At 38.1% G+C, this 23,240-nt stretch overlaps 2 protein-coding genes across 3 annotated transcripts; one reads left to right on the forward strand and one right to left on the reverse strand.

The window, feature by feature from the left end:
* Window positions 1-22: 22 nt before the first annotated feature.
* Window positions 23-22,940, forward strand: LOC108652229 (CYFIP-related Rac1 interactor B). Of its 2 annotated transcripts, none has more exons than XM_018102347.3 (5): window positions 23-245; window positions 1,358-1,683; window positions 17,795-18,058; window positions 21,675-21,937; window positions 22,005-22,940. In XM_018102347.3, the coding sequence occupies exons 2-5, from the start codon at window positions 1,501-1,503 to the stop codon at window positions 22,267-22,269; spliced, it is 975 nt and encodes a 324-aa protein (XP_017957836.1). In that variant the 5' UTR covers window positions 23-245; window positions 1,358-1,500; the 3' UTR covers window positions 22,270-22,940. The 2 variants fall into 2 exon arrangements, with proteins under 2 accessions (XP_017957836.1, XP_089116364.1); XM_089260238.1 differs by lacking the exon at window positions 23-245 and adding an exon at window positions 606-714.
* LOC108652230 (uncharacterized) lies at window positions 20,126-21,406 on the reverse strand. Its single transcript, XM_018102348.3, has 2 exons — window positions 21,102-21,406; window positions 20,126-21,019 (listed from the first exon to the last, which is right to left on the reverse strand). The coding sequence occupies exons 1-2, from the start codon at window positions 21,153-21,155 to the stop codon at window positions 20,324-20,326; spliced, it is 750 nt and encodes a 249-aa protein (XP_017957837.1). The 5' UTR covers window positions 21,156-21,406; the 3' UTR covers window positions 20,126-20,323.
* Window positions 22,941-23,240: the final 300 nt, after the last annotated feature.

Here is a 23,240-nt window from a genome sequence, read left to right on the forward strand (position 1 = left end):
TGGTCTGCCTGGCAGTACTGGGAAAGTCAAATTTAGTACGTTTTTAGCTGCCGTTGAGAGAGGTGGTTGCGCGTGTGTTGCGGCGTATTAATTTTTTCGTGCATGTTTTTATATTTTTAAAACACAAGCCTTGTGTGTTCGCTTGTGATGTTTGAAACTTGAATTGAAAAGAGCAACCATTAAATAAAATTAATAAAAGGCTGCAAATACGATACGCGAGTTAACGAGCAATCGCTGCGAAAAAGGTGATAAGCGCGCAATTGTCCCTGGTTGTGTATGTTGGTTTTTTTTTTGTTGCATTCGATGAAATTCATGTTTTCGCTGAAATTCCAATGCAGGAATAATCCACAAATCCACCCTAAAAAACCAATGAGAAATAACAAAACTGTGTGCATATAACAAAACAGATAAGCGCGCAAAATAGCAGTAGCAGCAGCAACTGCAGTTTGAAGTGCTTGACTATAAGTTACCCAGTACTTTGATTGAATATTAATTTGAATGTAAATTGAATTGTTATCGCGCCAGCTCTATTGCCTGATATGAATGAAAACATGCATATGTTTAATACTAATATGACTTCTATTAGTGACATATGTTTACTTTATAGGCTGATATATGTCATCTACCCCTTTCTGCAATAGCTGCAGGGTATTCAAAAGAGAAGTGACACCCCGATAAGGCGATGCAGATAAACAAAGCCTCAGTGCTATGACGGTAACACACATACATGTTCACATACATATGGGCGTGTGTGTGTGCAATAAAATAAAATTATTAATAAAAGAAACTCGCGCAAACTTTTGGCTGCTCTTTCTTCTGTCTCGCCCTATTAACTGAAAGGCGAGTGGAAGGCGTGCGGATATCTAAAATGTTTACATGTGGCTGTGTGGCGAGAAAAATTGCCTTATTCCTACTTGGCGTGAGCATTGGCCTTGCGGTGATTGCATATGTGTGCGTGTGTGCGTAGTTGTTTACTAATTTCGATAAGTTTTAGTTTCGCACCATTTCCTGCGCACAAGCAGCTCTCAACAGAACAAATACACACATACACACGCACTCACACATGCACAAAGAGACACATGGCAAACAGCTTCGGTGCAGATCACCCCCCGCAATGCAAATGTCGTTGTTGCTGTTGCTAGCGTTTGTTAGTGCTCCCCTCTCTTTCTCTCTCCCGTCTTTCTATCTGTCTTCTATTCTGTTAAAAAGAACTGTTTACTTTGTCCACTATGTAATCCTAGCAGCTGTTGCTGTCACAATTTATTAACCCTTAGGAGATAGCACGCACAACAGGTGCAGTGCTTCAGCAGCAGCTGCTAATGCCTAATGAATCGCCCCATTCTGCTATACCTTTCAGAGTGAACAAGTGCACAATAGAGTGAAACGCAACAAAAAGTGATAAAAAATAAAATCTATATTAATATCAGAAGAAGCAGAGGAATACCAACATAAAGCTGAATATATTTAATAAGCCACATTTGTAATAAATTAATTAATAAAATGGGCAAACTGCTGAGTCTGTTGTCACGCGATGATTCGAATTGCTGTGCCGCCAAGTCCTACGATGTATTCCTTGATTTTGAGAATGCCGCGCCCACGGATACGGAGCGGGAGGTGTACGATGAGGTGGAGCGCGTGCTCAAGGAATCGGAAGTCGTTCTGGACGAGATACAAATCTATAAGGTGAGTGCGTCATCAACCCGTTTTCAAATATCACTTTAAACCAGTCGCGTTAATAAGTAACGAACGATTAACGTAAACTAGCTGTCCATTTTACTATATTCACTAAAGAAAATATTTAAAATTTAGCTGCGCTCTTATTGCTACCCTCTCAAATGATAAGTTGAAGCGAGAGCGCAATAATCAAATGACAATGTGCGAAAATAACGGGGGGCAGGCAACAAATTGAGTATTTAACCTTTGCTAACAGCGTCAACAGTTATTTGATCTCTCTCTTCTCTCTCTCTCTCTCTCTCTCTGTATGTGTGTCTGTCTGCAAACTAATGAATGCTCTTTGTCCAGTGTTGCCAGAGTTCTCGTCAAACTTTTATTAGGCAATATATGTATGCATATGAACTGCAGTGCTGCCAACTTTTTACCAGAATAAAAAGCTGTTTTTAGATGGAAGAAACGGAAAAAAAAGCTGAAAATTTTTACAAAAAAGCCTTAAAAAAAGCGGTTATTATAGTTTGATTGTTTTTTTTTTTTTTTTAATTTACAAGATTTTTAGCATGCTATCTAATTCTTCGCGACTAGCATCGGTTTCAGAATCGTACGACCTGTTAGTACCTATCATGCGAAGATAATTTGAAGGAACTTTGTATTCATAGCAGCATTTGCCCAGTCTTCGCAAACCATATCTGTGTGTTATATTAAATAAAAAAGTAATATATATATCGGTATCATCTTTTCACTCTCAATAAAATATTACCTTATGCTAAGAATACTGTTTATTGTGCTTAGGCTCATTGAGTTCCTTAACTTGGACTTTACCAAGTTAAGCTGGCTAAATACGCGTTCCACCTCCGCGTTGGACCATGGTAATGAAAACATTTGCAGGGCAACAGCTGCCAAGTCAAGGAATCGGCGGTTGCCGCCAGAATCCTTGTAATTGGAGACTTCATTCCAAAATTCGGAGCTGTCATTAACGTTTTCCCACGTAACTAGATTAATATCATAGTACTGCCGCTCAATGTCGGCTATTCTGTCTACTTGGAGGTGTTCCAACAATTCTGTAATTACTTTTTTTTTAGTTGACACAATTTTATCAACGGAAAAAACGTCAATGTTTTTTAAGATTTTAAAATTGTCGGGGAGACTGCAGATAAAATCAAAATTATTTAACGGTCGGTAGAAGAATCAGAAAAATTGGTTACCTCTGCTTTAGCTGCTTGATAAGTTCAATAACAAAAGAAGAGCAGCGAGCACGAATTTCTTGTTCGAGGCCTGCATCGATATTTAAAGACTTGATTTTCTTTTTAAAATCATACCCTTTGTACATATCGGATTCTACATGCTCTTTTCTTACAACCGCCATGTTAACCATGGTGCGCGCAGAGGTTTGTGCAAGACTTAGCTTAAGTGTGTGTTAGTGCTACATATCCGAACGATATACATATTAGGCTAAGGCAATTAGCATTCGATATATACAAAAAATATATACAATATTTAATACAAAGTACATGTTTTCAGTATTAAAAAAAATCGAAGTATTAAAAAAAATCGAAAAAAGCCTAATTCATTTTCAAAAAAAGCCAGAATTCCCGCTTCCCGCAATTCTTAAATATTTCCCGCAATTTGTCTTCGGAAAAAGCCAGATTTGACGGGAAAAAAGCTGAATTGGCAGCAGTGATGAACTGAGTATGAATACCAGTAAACTGAGAGAGATTCAGCTGGAATATATGTATGTACATATATTACTTTATTCTGCTGCGTCTTAAAATTATGTTATGTTTTGCTAAAAAAAAAAACTGTCAAAATTGCTTCAGGCTGACTCACTGAATGCCTATGCGCCTGCATGATCGGAGCCCAATCGGAACCCAATCAGAACCCAATCGGAACTCTTCATTTCGCTGCTTGGACTTTTGACGTCAGTCTCTGCGTTATATTCGCCGCGAAGTTCTTCGGTTCTCTTTTACGCCTTTTCTTTAAGGGGGATTAGTCATGGACTGCTGTGACGCCTAATGTTTATGTAATTGTTGCTGTTGTTGCTGACCTTTGCTAAGCTAAAATTCGAACTCGAATTCGAGCTCGAATTGGATTTTGGTGTCGTGGTGCGAAATATTAATTGGCTTTCGGCCAAGCTAAATGAAATTTCTGTCCAGAGCGTTAATCAACGCAAATGAACTGGAAAATGTCAACGAAATGAGCTCATTTCCTTTGTCTGTAGCTGTGTGTGCATGTGTGTGTAACGGTAAAAGTGACCAACATACAGCAAAGTCGACCTCGTAACCATTTAAAGCCTTTGAAGCTCAAGCCGTGAGTACGGGCGCCCACTCGTCCCCCTGGGAGCTACTTGAAATGCGCTCAATTCGTTTTTCGTGCGCATTTATTTACATTGCAGTTTTAGTGGAAGCAATCTGCGGCTTGGCGCTCCCGTAGACTGTGGGTGAGTGGTTTGGGTGGTGGACTGGTTACAGAAAGGCAATAAACTGGTTATGTGCGCCATGACTACGGTCTGCTCCCCGATGAGTCCCCTCTTAAGATTCCTGACACACAAATCTTTGGCCAGGCACGCTAAATATAGCAAAATATAAAAGGAAAAGCTGCACGTTCTGCACTTTTTGCAGCTATAAATAAAGTGAAAACTGCGCCTAGTTAAAAGAGAAAGAGCGATGAAACAAACCATGAAAGATGGAATACTCTTACAGTCCTATCGCAATATAATGGTAGAAATGTATGTGACAACAAAATACATTATTTTTAGCGACTCATCATCATTTTTAATCAACTCTATAATCGATTTGAGGTTGCTATGACAATATTTTGATAAGATATGTCGCCATTGATCCATTTGATAAGAGCGTACAGTTTATGTTATTGAATGTCAGCTGCATTAGCATTCTAGATTAACATTTAAATCTTGAGTAATATTAGAGCTGTCTTAAATTATGTTTTACTTATTATATGATTTATCGACTGTTTTGTTCTTGTCATTCTGATAACAGAAAAGTATTCGAAGTATTGAGCACTTCTGTAAAGTCTCTTTCCAATTAGTTGGCGAAGCTATCGTAGCGCAAAGTTTTCTATTGTCAACTAGCTATTGTGGCCGAGACAGGCAGACTAAATCAACAAATGCGTCTTTTGTGTGTAATAAATAAAAACAACAACAACAACAGCAACAGCAGTAACAGTCGAGGGAAACGCAGCAGTTGCCAATGAATGGATACAACAATAAGTAGTAACTGCGTTAACTAAAAGGCAAGCTCATTGAGAGCGCTCGATGTCAACGACAATGGCAATATCAACAAAAACAACAACAGCAACAACGACAACGACAACAACAACAACAAAAAGAACAATTTCATCAACAACAACGACATTTAGAATGACAATATCCGCCAACAACGCGCACCTCTAACAATAATGATCATAAAAATAATAATATGACAGCTTGTGAAATATAGAACGAGATTGGTACCCAAATAACAGTTATAAAAAATGTGTGCCAAAAGGTGTAAAAGCCATTGAAACCTGACGAACTATTTCCAATTAATAGAAGAGTTTCTGTCTCTTAATAAAAGTATATATAAATATATTTGATCGAGTTATGCCATAAAGCTAAATCTGAATTGTTGCAGATCTAACTTTTTGCTCCGTTTAAATTAATTTGGATTAAAACAGTCAGAGTGTATTCCGCTAATAATATGTTACATCACATTTTGTACATAGTTATTTTTAAAATCAATTTGTAGAACAACGAATATAGAATAAAGTATGACGCTGAGATGCTAAGCCAAATATGTACTTACATTGTGCGCTTTACATGATAGGTAATAGATACCTGTTTCACATATTTGTCTCACCTACTTTGATCCTTCAATCACCACAATTCAATTCATTTATAAATATATGTGTGTCACTTATATATTGTTAATGCTTCGCCATTGACCCTTCAGTTGATTAGCACCTAGTGTTAACAGCTTAAATATTAAATGTGTGAATTACTAGCTGTGGTAACCACAGTCCAACAACAATGATTCGCATTGCTCATGTGCATATATATTTTTATGTTATTATATGTACATAATCCGAGTTCAATGAGTTCAAACGCTAATTGAGTCATCAAATGTGAACGAACATTAAGAAATTATTTACTGGGGTATTCAAATGCGAAGCGTGTGTGGAAATGGAAACAAAGAAACTTATTTTATATCAATGACTCCCATGGTAATTACGAAGCACACGAAGAAGTTGTAAAAATAAAAGTTGATATTCAAATCAATCCCATTATTCGATTAATAATTAATTAAATTAAAATAAAATTATGAAAATAAAAATACTGAGTAATAAGGAAGCAAAAAACCCATATTAAAGTTACATATGTGAGTATAGAATACTGATTTACTTTATGGGATATGGTGTATAACAAGATTCATGGATCATGTTTCTGATAACAAAAGTGTCGCTGGTTTCGTCTGATGTAATCGAAAGTTGTGTCGAAAGCCAGATTAGTATCTATCCTAAAGGCTACAATGAGATCCGCCAGTGATTTAAGCTTTTGTCTGAAAACATCCGCAATGATGTCATGTTTATCAACGGCGATTGACCAGAGACTCAGAGTTCTGAAATTTTTTTTGAAACGAAAGTGCTCAATAATAATTGCGGACGCGTCTGGCGACTAGACAAATATGATTGCATATTGAGCATATGCATGTATGGAAAAGTAGGCGTCCTTTCAAATCATCAAACAGATCGATTCCCAAAAATACAGATGAAACGACTGAATAAATTTAAAAAATAAAAATATTCATAGCTACTCCGAACTATTAATACGTTTACTTTAAAAATAATCGATTAATCGCCTTTATGCTAGACATCAATATATCTTGGTTGAACTGATCTCCGACTATGACTATGTAATTGTAATAATGACATACTTTTCAGCGGGCTGAAATGATAGACCATGGTATTCAGGTTTGTACCAACCAAATTATACCTTTCTATGCTCGTTCCTCAATGTGAATCTACTTAGGAACCAATCAAGAATGAATTTATTATTATTTGGACAAGATAAGATGTAAAATATCTTCATTGATTTTACAAGTTGTCATAATTAAGGCACTCTAATGTACAATAAAAAGTGATATTTCTAATTTTTTGACGGGCAATATTTTTATTCCCGGCAGATCCTCTTCTTTTAAGTTAGCGACGACCAAAACTTTAATTTTCCTGCGCATTATTATAATAATGTATCTAGGAATGTACCACTTATACTTTTCCTCGATCGTTCTTCCACGGCATTGAAAATGAAAGCAATGAAAACTCGTTTTAATTTTATAACATTTTGGATGATTATTGATTTATTTATTGCATGTGGAAAGTCAACTTTGGCTCCTTAAGAGTTTCCATTTCTCCCCTCAGTAAATTTTGCTTAGTGACTTTCAGTCTTCGGAGCAAACTTGAATCACCTTAATTTTTGTATTTATAGATTACTTATAAAAATGAAGACCAATTGAATATATCCAAGCTTCTGAAAGAACTTGACTTTTGAATGTATGTATATCAATTTATGTTGTATGTTGCCTTCCACAGCGATAGATAACAAAACGATTTCCATCATAATAAAGTGCTTATTCTTGCTTTACACAGACTTCGTGCTTTTTTAAGACCTAACGTTCCCCTCAGCAAAAGCGATTTGAGCGATCCATATATCAAATGCTGCTCCACATATAAATGACAATATAGCCTCATCTGCATATGAATAAACAAACACTTAAATGCTTAGTGTCTGCTTTACAATGAGCGCGACAGGCGGCAGCAATAATCAGAGTAATGACAAAATGAGCAGTCATTAGAGACTGGCGACTGCCTACGCCTCCCTTTACCCTTTACCCCTTACGCTTTAGCCATTGGCCGGCTGCATCCCCATTGGCATTTCCATTCCCATTCACGTTTTCAGTTCCTGTGGCTCCCGCTTAAACAGTTCTACGAAAACGTTAAACGATGTGTGGCCAATGCGAAAAAAAAAAAACAGAAACAAAACGAAATTAGCGTCGCGTCGTCGCACTTCCGGCGCTGGGCAGTCGGTTAGACAGTACGCCAGTTAGACAGCTGGTCAGTCAGTCAGTCAGTCAGCCGATCAGTCAAGCTTTCAATATCATATACGTATATATAAGTAATTACTATAATGCTATGCGTGCTCAACACGAGTCTTTGCGCGTTATTCAAAATTATAATATTCGCTTTGTGGTGCCCTTTGAGCATGTCTAGGCCTCTCTGGATATGGTCAAGCCATCAAATGCTGTCTGCGTCCGTCAGTGTGACAATTCAATTTCCGTAGTCACATTTCCCATTTCACAGTTCGAGTATTTCACACAGCAGTTAACTCAACTGCAGGCTGGTGCAGGGGGTAACCTTCCATAGCCTAAATGACATTTGAATTTATTGCTCAATCGTCGATTGTATTTGGGCTTCTCTAATTACAGTTTAAGTAGCCTTACGGCGCATTTAGCCAAGCTCTATTAGATTTTCGTAGGCCCCAATTAGGGTCAAGTTAGGCTCCGATTTACCATTTAACAATTATTCACTTTCTATTTTACGGCCCGTTTGTTTATTATGATGGGCATCTACTGCGTGGCGTAACGCATGTCTTCAAACTATTTAGAGAGTGTTTATAAATATATTTAATTCCCTATTTGAATCTCCGACGTCATCGGGTGCACATTAATTGCGCAGGCAAGAAAGAAACACAAGCTACAAAACAGTAAAGTAAACAAAAATTGAAACAATTTACAAGCGCAGTGCGAAATACGGTCGGTCCATAATTTACTGTTTATTTTTATTTTATACCCTGTACTAAATGTGTACACACACAGAGATGGCGCAACAGACTACGAATCCCCATATAAATATATATATATTAATAAGTATACATATATACTTGTTATAAGTATTTCTTATATATGTATGTATGTATATAAAATTCTTATTTACATGCGGCAATTCTGCTTGCATTTCTTGAATTTCTTATTTGCTCAATTTAAAATGGAATATATAATCTATATACTATGTATGTGTTGCCAGCAACGATTTCCTTATAAACTTTTGTAAGCATTGCTTGTTGCTTATATACTTATAACAGAGGATGCTTTAGATCGTCCGTATATATATTAGATATTAATTTAAAATCTATTTACGTGGTATCATGTTTTCGAGCAACAATCAGAGCAATCGCATTAGTTTATTATTATGTTTGTCAGTAATTACACTTTGCGCTTCGGCCGCCCACTTCCACTGGCAGAGGAAGAGCACTTGGGGATCAGCGATGCTGTTAGTCTTGCTGTTGTTGCCCCATTATGCTCTCCTCTCAGGTGGCAATTGATGCGCGCAATTTTGCATAAAATCATTTTGGCCTCAGCGCCCACAGTTTCTGTTGAATTGAAATGGCACTGAAAAGGCTTTTGGTTAACCGAATTCAACTCAATTCAAATGAATAAACCGAGAACGCTTTTGAAAACCAATTTTGATTGCACCGAGGACTGCGCCGTTGATGTGGATAAGCTTAGTCGGGACACGGCACACATAACACGTGACTTCTGCAGAACTAAAGATTAGGATTAGCCCCTAAAAGGCTTCTCAATGTGCGACGTCTGCGCTGGTTTGCCTTGAACTTGACGTCTCTGCTGTAATTGTTTTGCTAACGTCTCTCAAGTGGCTCTAAAAATGCCAATGACCATTTAACTCAGTTTGTCTGCAGTGAGTGTGTGTGTGTGCAGATTTCACTCTCTCTCTCTCTCTCCTCTGTCATATATATGTGTATATATGTATGTGGGAGTGTTTCAGTGTCTGGCAAGTGTCTGGCCTCTTCTCAACGTAGGTCTGGTCCTTTTGGGTATAAAAAAAAAAACTTAAGCTATCGTATATTTACAAACTCTGAGTGCTTTCTTTTATTACACCTTAACTATTTTATATCCATATATACATGCATAAGCAAGACAGCCCCTATAGCAAATGTCAGTAAAAATTAGCTTCTTTAATACGATGCTTAAATATTCTAACATATAGAAGATATTTTATTTTACATGTTCTTTAAAATTGCAATGATTCTGCAAGGAATTCATTTCCTAGGAAAATGAATTAAAAAACGAAAAGAGAAGAATGTTTGATAAACATTTAATAAATATTGCTTGACATTTCTAGGATGTTGGTCTGGCTATAACAGGCAGAAGCAGCAGCAGCAGAGAAGTCGGAATGCACAAGACAGCTGAATGTGAAATGGGCCAGGAATTTTCTTGAGTTTTCATTTTCAATATTCCCATAACGTGGCCCGCGCACATGTGTGCTTGTCGTCAAAGTCAGTTAAAATGACAACATTTTTCAGATTTGCCAAGTTAACCCAATTTACAGAAGCCATGGAAATTATGCAATATACAATATATTGTATTGCATATAAATATATGTATGAATGTATACATATGTTGGAGTTAGTAGTAGGCATATCGTTGATTTTTGAATTATGAAGATCTAGAAACGTTAAAGCTTTTACATGCAGATTATCATAGGGCATCAAGGCATCAATCAAGCTTGTTTTAAATTATCGATAAATTAAACCGTATGTAAGACATCGATAGAAACCAATATCAAAGTAGAGGTATTCCAAATACCTCGCATATTTTAAGAGCTATCAATCATCCAGCTAAGTATGTATATAGAATACAACATTTGGAATTTCCCGTCACATTCATTCATTCTGCTTTGGCTCATCCAGCTTGAGTAGTCTAACTGGTTTCCCACTTGTTTTATCTTCAAGTAAATTCATAACGAAATTCTTTGGTAGCCGTGATTTACCGATAAAATGTATATATATGCAAATGGTAACAGAACAATTTGTCTATAGTATATTATTTCCAATTTTACAAATTGTTACAATCGGGCTCAATGCGAATAAATTAATAACGTTCTTTCTGTCTCTTATTATTATCATCGTTCGGCCCCATATGCCTCTGTACGTCTTTCTCTCTCGCTCTCTTTAGCTCTCTCTGTTGCTCACGCCATTGATAATTGACATGTTTATCTTATCTTTATGACATTGTTGTTGCTGTTGCACTTGGTTGGCTGCTTATTTCGATTATCTTGATAAATTACGACGCTCGTGACATCCAACTGGCGGCATTAAAGCTTTTTCCCCCCGTATATATGTACATTGTGTATGCTTGGATTTTGTTTTGCCTGTGGTTTGAATGGCCTAAAAAGCGCTCTGAAAATTAGGCCATTGTGGTTATTTTAGTGCTAACTGAAATTCACGCATCATTTGCCTGCTTTACATACGAGTTGTACTTAAATTAGCATCTGTTTATTGCGCAGTTCAGTGGGTCCATCGACAGGCCCTTTGTTCTCATGCCCCATGAGCATTATGTATTATTTATGCCGTGTACTCGGGGCGTAAGTTAGTCAGACTGACTGACCCATTGTCATCATCGCCATCGTCAGCATCACCATCATCATGATGAGCAGAAGCCGTTCACTGGGCGAATGATGCATGTGATTCACTGAGCAGCTGTTTTAGAAGCTCTATCATGATGCGTATTATCGCCCGATGTGCCCATACGAATTCCGACTTTCAAGTGAGTCTTTAATCATTTCGTTACGAATGCAACTATTTATAGCAGTGGGCATCACCTGTGGATTCTGTCAATAGTTCACGATGCATTCTTGTGAAAATCGAAGCCAATTTACCTTGATAGCAATTACAGCCACAACAAAGCCACAAATGCCGCTTCGACACAAGTCGAGTGTAAGAGCAGAGAGTGAAGACGCGAGAACGTGCATACATATATAGAGCCCAGAGACCGATCCCAGACAACGATCGACTCGAATGACTCAGACAAGAGCAAAGCTATAGTTGTTGCTGTCATTGTTTCAGTTCTGCTGTTTCTGTATTCCTCCTGCTGTCAGCAGCAGCTGTACAGCACAAAGCACAAAAAGAGTTTTGCAATACGCAGACATATGTTGTAGTCGCAGAGCTCCCTTGTCGTGTTTGATATGGGGCCATTGAATAATTAAGAAGCTCATGTCAGCGGAAGGCGTATTACAAAGTGCAAAAGAGAGAGAGAGAGAGAGAGAGAGAGAGAGAGAGAGAGAGCGAGAGAGAGTGAGAGGGTACTTAGAGTGGGACAACGAAAGCTGTTATGAAATATGTATGATTATATAGCAGTCGCACATACAATGGCGCTTGGGTTGCATTGGATCGGATTGGATTGGATTGAGTTATGCTGTGGGGTCTTCCATGGGAAATAATGTCACTAGGCTGTGGCGGCCAAATGTCTGTGGGAGCTGCTGCCACTGGCTAATGTTAATGGGTCTTTCCCATTAACTGTGACTTTCTGCTTAATAAATATAAATTATGCGATTTTAATAGTCATCGTCGGCTGGTTTCCAAATGTACGTATGTATGTATTGTATGTATTGTATGTATGTATATAAATCACGCCTTTTCGGCTTCTCATTTTTCCGTAGAATTTGTTGATTTGTTTTGTGTGTGTTTTCTTATGAAACTCAATTATAGCTTGTAGATAAAATATTATGGCTGGACTAAATGATTTAAAGTTAAAGACTTAAGAATGTTTGCAATATGAATGTATTTTCAAGCAGACTCTTGATCAATAAGGGAAAGTATTTTGGCAGCGGAGGTATGGCTTGCAGATAAATTAATACTTTGATAAATTATAAGAAACCTGCAAACAACAATTTTATTTATAATGCCTTATGGCAAATTTTCAGATTTTGCTTAAAATTACACAACATATTGAGGAGAGATTTCTGTTCTAATAAAAGTAAAATGCTAACTGTTTGACTCTTTATGAATAGTATTAGATTGACTCTAAATAAATGTATTATAAATTAGTTAAAGTCCACTGCCTCTTTTGTTTTAACTTGAAATTCGCATACCTTTTAGTGTATTAGAAATTAGGTATATAGGAGTGGGACATATATTTCTTACTTTGATTTTCCGAATTTCGTTAATCTAGCCAAACTTCTTACTACCTATAAGCGCATCGGTCTCAGTAATTCAAATAGCAAACTGTTTAGGCTTAGCTCAACAGAGACTTTGTTGTTATTTTTCATTAATATAAAACCCATCTATTATGCTAAATTGCTGTACATCTGTAAATGTATTCTGAAATTATACATAGAAGAGTTTATTTATTTCAAGCTTTAAATCCCACGTAAAACTCGTAGCACTGCTGCATATATGTAGGGCATTAACAAATGGTTTATGTTTGTGCACTTGATCCTTATAACCTTTACGTGTATAATTATCGATCACAGCAATCGATATATGCTAAGTGAAACATGCAAACGGTTTAATGGCCCCACCACTGGCTGGGCGAGTGCCATCGCTGGTCTGCACATCAAAGTAGCCGCAGAAGATGAAACACTCGTTTCCGCATTGAGTGTAATTTAATTTACAATTAAAATAAAAACAACAACAACAGGAGCTAGTGAAGGCAGCAACAGCAGCAGCCTACAGCAGGCAGCAATTACAACGCGTTTACTTCTTCTTTTATGCAGAGTGGCTGCAGTTCGCAAAGTTAATTAACTATGTGACGGACGTTATCTGTCTCTCTCTCTCTCTCTCGCGCTCTGTTCCTCTCGCGCTCTCTATGAATTAGATAAAAACGATTGAGTGCTTGTATGCCACATTTAGTGTGGTTGTTGTTGTTGCTGTGCACATTAAGTGTTAATTAAAAAAGAGAAAAGAAGAAGAAAACTAGAAACAGTTACAAAACGAAAACTGTTTCTTAAAAGTCATGCAAGTTCAAGTTTGTTGTGGTTGTTGTTGTTGTGGGTGAAGTGTGAAGTATTCCTGGTAAAATGCATGAGGCAGACACAGCACGTGCTTTGTTATTGGAGCATGTAACGTTTTATGCGAAGCTGCAGAAGAGGGCGATGAATCAACAAATGCTGAATAACTGTGTGTGTGTGTGTGTGTGGTTGTGTGACTGTGCATGAGTCTGTGCGAACTTCCTGTCGCAAAGCTGCAAGATGCTGCACGGAGCAGCCGCTGCAGCAGAAACTCTTCTACCTATGGCTAGGCTCTTTGTTTTCGACTTGCACATGTCGCGATGTGAGATAAATGCTCGAAAAATAAGCAAAGGGGCTGAATCAGATGCACACCCACGTACAAGTAGAAACAATGTTAAACATCTGAGATAGACACACACACACACACACACACTTATAAATATTTTTGTATGCATTCATATGCAGCAAAGGCACAATCTCAGCCTGCGAATCTGTCTGTCCACCTAGCTCAAGCAGGAGCGCAGTTTCCGTTGCATGGCCAGCCATAAGAGTCCTTAGAGAATCGCAGGCGTAAACGAGACAATGCAACAGCCAAGTCAAAAGAATTTACTGTCTCTCTCACTCTCTACCCTTTTTATACCCTGAACCCATTGAAAATGGGAAATCAGGGCATAATGTTTTTGTGTAAAAGTATGTAACAGGCAGAAGGAATCATCGCAGACCCCACAAAGTATATATATTCTTGATCAGCACGATGAGCTGAGTCGATATAGCCCTGTCCGTCTGTCCGTCCGTCCGTCCGTCCGTCCGTCCGTCCGTCCGTCCGTCCGTCCGTATGAACGCCGAGATCTCAGAAGATATAAGAGCTAGAGAGCTGAAATTTTTTGTGCATACTCGTGTATACCATACGCAGTACGAGTTTGCTTTATTTTTTCGATAACTCATCCGATAACTTTTTTATCGAGAATAATCGAAAAATTGATTTTGTTTTTTGAGCCTCATTGGAATACTATTAGACATAGAGACATCAGATTTACTGTGTATATATATATGATGAATACAAACATTTTGTAATCAACAGATTTTGGATACCACGCCCCCTCCGCCCCCAATTTGCAAAAAACGTATTTCAAGTACTAGAGACTTGTGCTTTAGAATGTACACACATTTTGATCATATGATTACGCTCTGAAAATTTCATTAAGATTGCATGTCTACAAAAAAAGTTATTCATCAAATAAATTCTCATACTATTGCCCACACTGCAGCGCAGCCCAAGCGCAGTCGCTGTATGTGTGCGTGCATAAAAGAAGTGCAGAATGATAAGAATATCAGCTTGGAGGGTTCAGGGTATCTCCTAGTCGAGCAGTCTCGACTAGAGCCTTTTTACTTGTTATACCCTGAACCCATTGAAAATGGGAAATCAGGGTATAATGTTTTTGTGTAAAAGTATGTAACAGGCAGAAGGAATCATCGCAGACCCCACAAAGTATATATTTTCTTGATCAGCACGATGAGCTGAGTCGATATAGCCCTGTCCGTCTGTCCGTCCGTCCGTCCGTCCGTCCGTCCGTCCGTATGAACGCCGAGATCTCAGAAGATATAAGAGCTAGAGAGCTGAAATTTTGTGTGCATACTCGTGTATACCATACGCAGCACGAGTTTGCTTTATTTTTTCGATAACTCATCCGATAACTTTTTTATCGAGAATAATCGAAAAATTGATTTTGTTTTTTGAGCCTCATTGGAATACTATTAGACATAGAGACTTCAGATTTACTGTGTATATATATATGATGAATACAAACATTTTGTAATCAACAGATTTTGGATACCACGCCGTATTTCAAGTACTAGAGTCTTGTGCTTTGGAATGTACACACATTTGACCATATAATTACGCCCTGAAAATTTCATTAAGATCGTATGTATGTGTGCGTGCATAAAAGAAGTGTAAATGATAAGAATATCTGCTTGGAGGGTTCAGGGTATCTCCTAGTCGAGCAGTCTCGACTAGAGTCTTCTTACTTGTTATTTCTCTCTTTGTTCCTTGACTTGTTTGTTTGCACGTGTTAAACATTTGTGCAGCTTCAAGTGCAGCAGCAAACAGCAGCCAACAGCTGCCGGTCGCCAAGGACAATTCCTGGCTGCGCGGACAGGTGTAAATGCTGCTTGGCACAGAAGGTAATGCTGCGAGTCAGCTACAGCTTCAGTTCTGGCTTTATGCTCCACTTGGGTCCATGTGTTGATTTAGATGCCGACGGTTGCATTTTGATTATGCCAAAGCACTCGTCGATGCACAGCAAGTGTGAGAGAATGTCTGAGGGTGGACCAGACTGCAGACTTTTGTTGATGATATGTGCAGCAATTTAATTACAAGCACACAACATGTGGCAGCAAGAGTCCATGTAATTACTGCACAAACATACCTAAAAGGTGCCAACGAACCAAAAATAACAACGCCTCAGTCATGCAGACGGTTTGAGTTGGGCTCTTCGGCTTTTGCTTTTGCTTCATTGATACAATTTCGTTGTAAATATTAATATGTGGTACATACATATGTATAAACCTAGTTCGCTTGCATCGAAGCATTTTCCTTTGGCTTGCAATTTGTAAACAAAAAATGTTGTGGGCGTGGCAGTTTAACTGAGAAAAGGCTTAAAGAAAAAACTTGCGTGTGAATTACCGATGTTTTGTAATTGTGTATATTTTAAATTGTATTCGATTTTTGGGGGCAAAAGATGGTTGCAATATGAAACTGCTGTTCCATATTATAGTTATTTACTAAAATAATACTCATACAGTTATTACTCTTTACTCTTTTCAAATTATTTTTATACTCATTCACGAAAGTGAAATGAGTATATTTGTTTTGTCCGTATGAACGCAGTCTATTTCGGCGCTATTGAAACTAGAGACTTGAGACTTGAAACTTGGAACACAAACTCGTGTATATTTCCGATTTATAAAGTGTTAAAATTTTCCCAAACCGCTCACCAGGGGCGAGGCAAATCGGACCTTAAGATATAGTGATTTTCCAAATTTAGCTATATTTTAGACACTATTGATGCTAGGCAGCGACCAAATCAAATCAAATTTGGTATATGTACTCGGGTTGACCTCCCAAGACCAACAAGTTTTGGTGGATACATGTCCGCCCACAGGGGGCGTGGCTAGAAGAGCTAGAAGCTTCAAATTCCGATAGTCAATTTACTAGTAACTTCCTCTATCAATTCTCCAAATAATATTGTTACGTCCCTTTATGGGCTTGGTTTATCGAAAAATACCCTGTTATTTTCAAATTTTTTAGCGTAAGAATTAAAATTTTGAATTTTAGTTACCGTCAGCGCCAGTAAGGGCGTGACAAATTGAGAAAAACTGAATTTTCTACAGTATTAAAGCAAATCTTAGCTACTAAATCGCTGATGAGTATTCCGCAGTCGGTAAAGCTCGACTGCAAGGTTCTTTCTTATTTTTTATCTATTTTGTTTGATAGTGATATTGATTTTATAAATACTTTTTCTATAGTATTTCATCATACATCTATTTCAAGTTTAAATAGTTTAAACACGAGTTTCTATACGAGATGCATAATTTAAATATTAATCTCAACGATCGAATATAAATATGAAGTCAAACATATTGTAGTCAAAGTATTTTATCATATATATCATATTACAATCATTTAAGGATTTACGCTATTATCCCCAAACATTTTTTCGCGGAGCAGGAAATGTTCATAGTCAGATTAAACTAAGTTCATGCTGAAGCGACTAGACTGTTAGTTTCTGGCAGTTTGATTGAAAACTTAGCTGTTATTAGTGGCACTTGGGGCTTGCAAGTTGGACATGTGTCGATTAGAGACTGAACAGAAACGCCACTGAAATGAAATGAATTGAAATAATCAACGCAATTTGTTGATTGCTTATGCGGTAGCAAAGTTTTCAACTTGGACGCGAAATCAACTTTTGCAAACATGCAATGACCAAGCGTCCATTGGGCTTTGTGTTGTGTTTTTGTTTAGTTTTGTTTGCCTTTGGAATCTAGATCATAGAGCGCCGATAAAATCGCAGCGCTGGTCAATGCACGCAGCGACGTAGCGACGTCGTCATTGTTGCATGTGGCATAGAAATAACAAAGCTTGCAACAACAACAACAATTCAGGCCGTGCTGTTGTAATAATAAAAAATCTATAAAATCTATGAAACGCGAGGAAAATCGTTTATTCGCTTATTGTTTGCATGTCAAGCGAGCATTTGACTAGGCCCGGCCAATATTGAGCTGAAACAAAAAACTAAAATCATTTTCATGTGTTTGATGCTTGCAGGGCGCCAACAAAGAAATACGCGAAGCCATCGCCGATCCCTCGCCCGAGGTGCAGGCCAAAGCGTGGTCGGCGGTGCTGCCACTGGTCATCAAGCTGAAGCGGTGCTACGAGCACTCCCTGGAGCTGGACAAAATAGTGCCCAAGCTGCTCGGCCAGTTGGTGGGCGGCAAGCTCAATCCGACACAGCATCTGGAGACGCAGCAGGCGCTGGTCAAGCAGCTGGCTGAGATATTGGAATTCGTGTTGAAATTCGATGAGTACAAGGTGAGTTACACGACAATCATGTGACTATGTGTGTGGATGTGTGGGTGTATGTGTGCTACAACTCTTGCCTAGTTTGGGCACACGTTACGCCCAATGTGTAAATATATCGCGCTGCTTCAAGGCGCGTGGGTCAACAGTGTTATGTCTTCTTTGAGACCAGACCAGGCCAGGCCAGGCCAGACCAGACCAGACCAGGCAACGTTTGTTGTCGTTTGGTTTACCTTATGTGGGTGCAACAGCCGGTTAAAGTCTTAGCCAAGTCTTTGCCAACTCATTGCGCGCGTGGTTGCATTTTTAATTGACTGCCAGTTTGAACATCCATCCATCCGTCTCTCCGTCTGTCCATCTGTCTGTCAGTTAAGGCGAGCGCGTGCTGCTGCTCATTGATGAAATATCTTCAACGTTGCTGTACGCTCTGTACAGTGAAGCCTCATTTGGAGCGCACACACGCACTCATTTTAACGGCCTGGCCAAATGTCGGCGCTTCAGTGAGCACGCAAAGCAGAACGTTGTGTGTCGAGGCTGGATGGAGCATATCTCCAGTAAGTCGGTTGGAGCATGTTGAAATTCATTTAAAACTGCTCAAAGAATCATTTGCTTTTCTTTGATACATCTGTCTCTCTCACTCTCTCATTTTCTCTCTCTCTCCCTCTCCCTTGTATCTTCAACCATGTGTAATTGAGCTTCTCTTATTAGACCACACTACGGTAAATCAAATTGGAAATGTTTTGAGCTTGGCCTACTTTGGCATAAAATTAATGAAAATCATATTTAAAATACGTGTAAATATTAGATATTAAATAATATTTTAGATAAAAATACAAATTTTTGATGATTATATTTTTCAAAACACAGATATTTTAAAAAATATTTGTAACAAGAAATTATATTCATAGAAGCATAATTTTATAAATAATAATGCTTTAAAAGAAGTTATTTGTTTTTAACATAGCAAGAGGACAATTAAAAACCACCTAAAACTTGAATATTTCAAATACGAATCAAAACGATTTAAAGCTAATAAAAGTCAAAGTATTCGATAGATCTGCCGCTATTTTTAAAGTATCGATAAATGTAAATTTCATTTTAATTCACCTAAACATAAATTGTAAATTATAATAAATAATAATTATTATAATATAATAATATAATTATTATAATTTGTAATTTTAAATGACAATTTAAATACGTACTTTAGAACGCCGTCGAATCACAATTGAATTGAGCATGGCCCAATGTAGGTTAAACTCTTAGCTTTTGAGATCAGATATCTAACTCTCTATCGCGTGACTCCCCATGATAAGAGTATGAATGCGACTTTTGTTGTATCGGAGCGAAATACAAATCTCGCGTTATCCCATTGCGCTCGCTTCCGTTGTGCAAAACTTTTATTACTGCAAGTGTAACTAAAGGAGGAGGAGCAGAGGGCGGGGTAAACGGCGCAGCAACTTGATAAAGTTCAACGTCATCGGTTGATTGCTGTTCATGTCTGCAAATTTGTGTGCTGAAGTTAATATGAAGGATCTTGAGAGAGATGATGATGCTGCTGTGTGTTAAAGTATCAATTCACACACACACGCACCCACACGTATGTATGTATAGATGGATAAATGCGCATGCACTTGCCTTATGCATTGGCACTTCATATACTCATTTGTAGTGTCCAAACGTGCCTAACCAATAGCGGACTAGCTGTAATAGTAACAGGCATTACCGTTTCTTTTCACATGCTTGTTGCCCTGGGTGTTGCCCCTTTGAAGAGTTTTTAGAGTGCGCCTCAAAGTATGCTACACATTTTATTGAACCGAATACTAAAAGCAGTTACACCCCAACTGCTCAAGTACAATGAATGCTCCCTTTAGCAGAAAGAGTAGTAAAAGTACACACATTTTGATGCGTAAAATAAATGATCAATATTAAAATTATCGTAAATTAAAATTATTACTTATAAAAATCGAATTTAACTTTTATTTGTAATGTGGTTTTATTATTTATTTTACCTCTTTTTATTTTATTTGTTATTTGACTTTAATATTTAAAACATATATCCACATTTCGAATTTCTTACATGGATGTATGTTGCTTGCCCAAGAGTGTTGTCCGTGGTCCGGTTGGGGGTCGTTCCCTGTATTGTTGTGCTTGGCATGGATTAGTCAACTATTAAGATACTTGGCACACACGCTCCGGCAAATGGTATTTTTGGCACTTTGGATACTATTCAGCTGACACACTTTAAATAAGGTTTGGAGTACAACCAATTCCTAATCATTTGTCAATGAATGTGTTGAAATATTGTGGCTGCAATCTTCGGGGATATTTGCGCAAATAGTCGGAATAGTGTTTGGCATATTTTGCCTGAAATTCTCGTTGGCTCAGCAACAGCGCAGCTTCATCATAGTTTTCATTGTTTCTGTAGATATTGTTGTTGTTGTTGTAAGCCAGGGAGCGACTGCCTCCAATGCGAACTATTTGGTCTTCTGGTCGCCGGGTATCAGCGACAGTGAGCAGCTCACGTTGGTCCAGCTCATGTTGGCCTGGAGGCTGTGTGTAGTAGTAGGCGCCATAGTTGTTGTCATTGTTGTTGTTGTTGTTGCTGTAATTGTGATTGGCAGCACGCGTGGGCGGCAGATTGTTGTTGTTGTTGCTGTTGCTGAACCAATACGGGTTCGTGTTGTCCGGCTTCACCGTGGCATAGACCTCTCTATTGTTGTAGTAATTAATGGGCGAATATTGACGCTCCTGCTGCTGAAGTATATTCGCCTCGTCATTGACAACAATGGGCGCACCAGACCACCTGGACTGCACAGGTGCAGAATAGGTCTGACTGTAGGTCAATGGAGCATCGGGATAGCCCAGCCGTTGCAATTGCAGTTGAATGTTGTTGTTTAATGAATGTCCATTATACGTGGGTGATGCATACTGAGCTGTTGCAAGGCGAAGCGCCATTAGCGAGACTACGAACTGTCAAGATAATATTGCACAAGCTCAAATTAATCATCCTCGTGTTTAATTATAGCTTTTATTCAAATCTAACTAAACTCACACATTGATAGGCTTTAAAGCTGCCGCTGCTGCTGATCCGTTCGGTTCGCCGCATTGTTACTTACTGTTAGAACGATTTATGCTAATAACGTATTTATATAGGTTTAGTGCGCATATATAGTATAAAATGTTGTCATGTCTCGAGCGCTCCCTCAAGGTAAATGATGAGCCAGTCTCAAGTTGTCGGGGCGGCTGGGCAGGCGGCAGTTCTCAGAAGTTTTTCTCACGCACGACTCCAGTGCAGCCCTGACAGCTAAATAGAGGCTCAAGCGTCATCCGATGTACTCGAAAACTGAGTTTTGGGCCTGGCTGCAAATTACAACAAAAATTAAGTGCGATTGCGGTGTCACGTACTGCAATTAGATCTAAATTAGTCTGGCTTCAATTAAAGTGGGAAGCCAAGCAGTGCGGAGCAGTTAAAAGCAAAACTCATAAGCAGTGAACTGCTTCATATAATGTATAATTTATAGTAGCAAGCAGTGCAGTCTAGACTAAGTAGCCATTAACCGTAATGGTCCAATATGATATGTATTCCTATTCGAATCGCCATTCTCACACTTATCTTTCTTTGCAGATGAAAACACCCGCCATACAGAACGACTTTAGCTACTACAGACGCATCGTCAGTCGACAGCGCATCGACTCTACGGAAAATATGCTGGTCAGCACAGAGCTGGCGAATCGTATGTCGTTGTTCTATGCCCATGCCACGCCCATGCTGAAAGTGCTCAGCGAGGCGACATCCAAATTCGTGAATGACAATGCAGACGATGTGCAAAATACGACAGAAACGCTTGGTACAATGGCCAAGGTGTGCCTACGAATGCTGGAGAATCCGTAAGTGGCAATTGAATAACGATTTTTACAAGAATTACTGGAAATGTAAAACGCTGTTGGATTTCAGAAAACTTTTGCAACAGATTGAGCGGGAGGAAACGCAAATGCTGGTGCTACGCGTGATGGTCGGTCTGGTCATACTCTACGATCACGTCCATCCGGTGGGAGCGTTTGCACGCGGCGCTCACGTGGACGTGAAGGGGTGCGTGCGACTGTTGCAGGCACAGCCAGCGATAAAGGCGGAGCCACTGCTGAATGCCCTGCGGTATACGACGAAGCATCTGAACGAGGAGAATACGCCGAAGAACATACGTAATATGCTAGCCGCATAATGCCGGATGGGGGCGCGGATCAAGCCAAATCGTTTTGTTTATGTGTAAAATTTGTAACGTTAACTTTGTTTAAAGATTTAAACGGTTTTTATTTATGTAATTAATAGGCTTCTACTACGAGTATATATATAGAAATGTAATGTTTGAATTGTGTGAGAATTGTTGTGTAAAAAGGAGGCAGCAGTTAGTTTAATTTATGCATTTCCAGCATTTGTCGTCTTCATAATAAATAAATATATGTATATTTTTTGTATTGATTGTCGCCTCCTTGTAAAGTTAGGATGCAAATATATCAGCCACAGCAACCAGCAACAACAATAACAACAAGAGCAACATCAACAAACAACAATATTTAGCTGATAATCTAGCACTAATATTAAGTAATGAACAAACCTATTGCAAATTGAATAATAAACAAGAAATTAGCGCAAAGTCAAATATGTTAGAAATGGATATCCTAAATTTCAATTTCAACTACTAACCAGAGATTATAAATTTAAATACATTTTTAAATAAATACAATTAGCATATTTTTTTGTACATGACTATATATACAATTACAATTAATTATAAAAGGAAACCAACTAAATGGCCTAAGCAAAAAACAAACTGAACCACACGCAGAAATATCGCAGATGCATTTATATTGTCACTTTGAACAAAAAAGAAAAGATTTGATAAACATATAACGAACATTTGTATGTCTGACTATAGAAGAACGCTGCGCAATAATATTTTAAGATTTACACATAGAAATTTATAAAAACTTGTATTGCAAAGAGAAAAAAAAAAAAAACAGAAAAAAAGAAAAGATGAAATCAAATTAGAAATCAAAAATTGCAAAACAAAAATAAACTAAAAACACATATAAAAGACTTGCATGTATTTGCGGTGAGTGAAACTAAAATATAAATCATTATATTACAGATTATCGTACAGGTTATAATGAGGAATATATATTGCATATTTAT

Source organism: Drosophila navojoa, chromosome 4, assembly GCF_054131105.1.
Source record: "Drosophila navojoa isolate 15081-1374.11 chromosome 4, UAZ_NAV_1.0, whole genome shotgun sequence".
In the NCBI taxonomy this organism is placed as follows: Eukaryota; Metazoa; Arthropoda; class Insecta; order Diptera; family Drosophilidae; genus Drosophila; species Drosophila navojoa.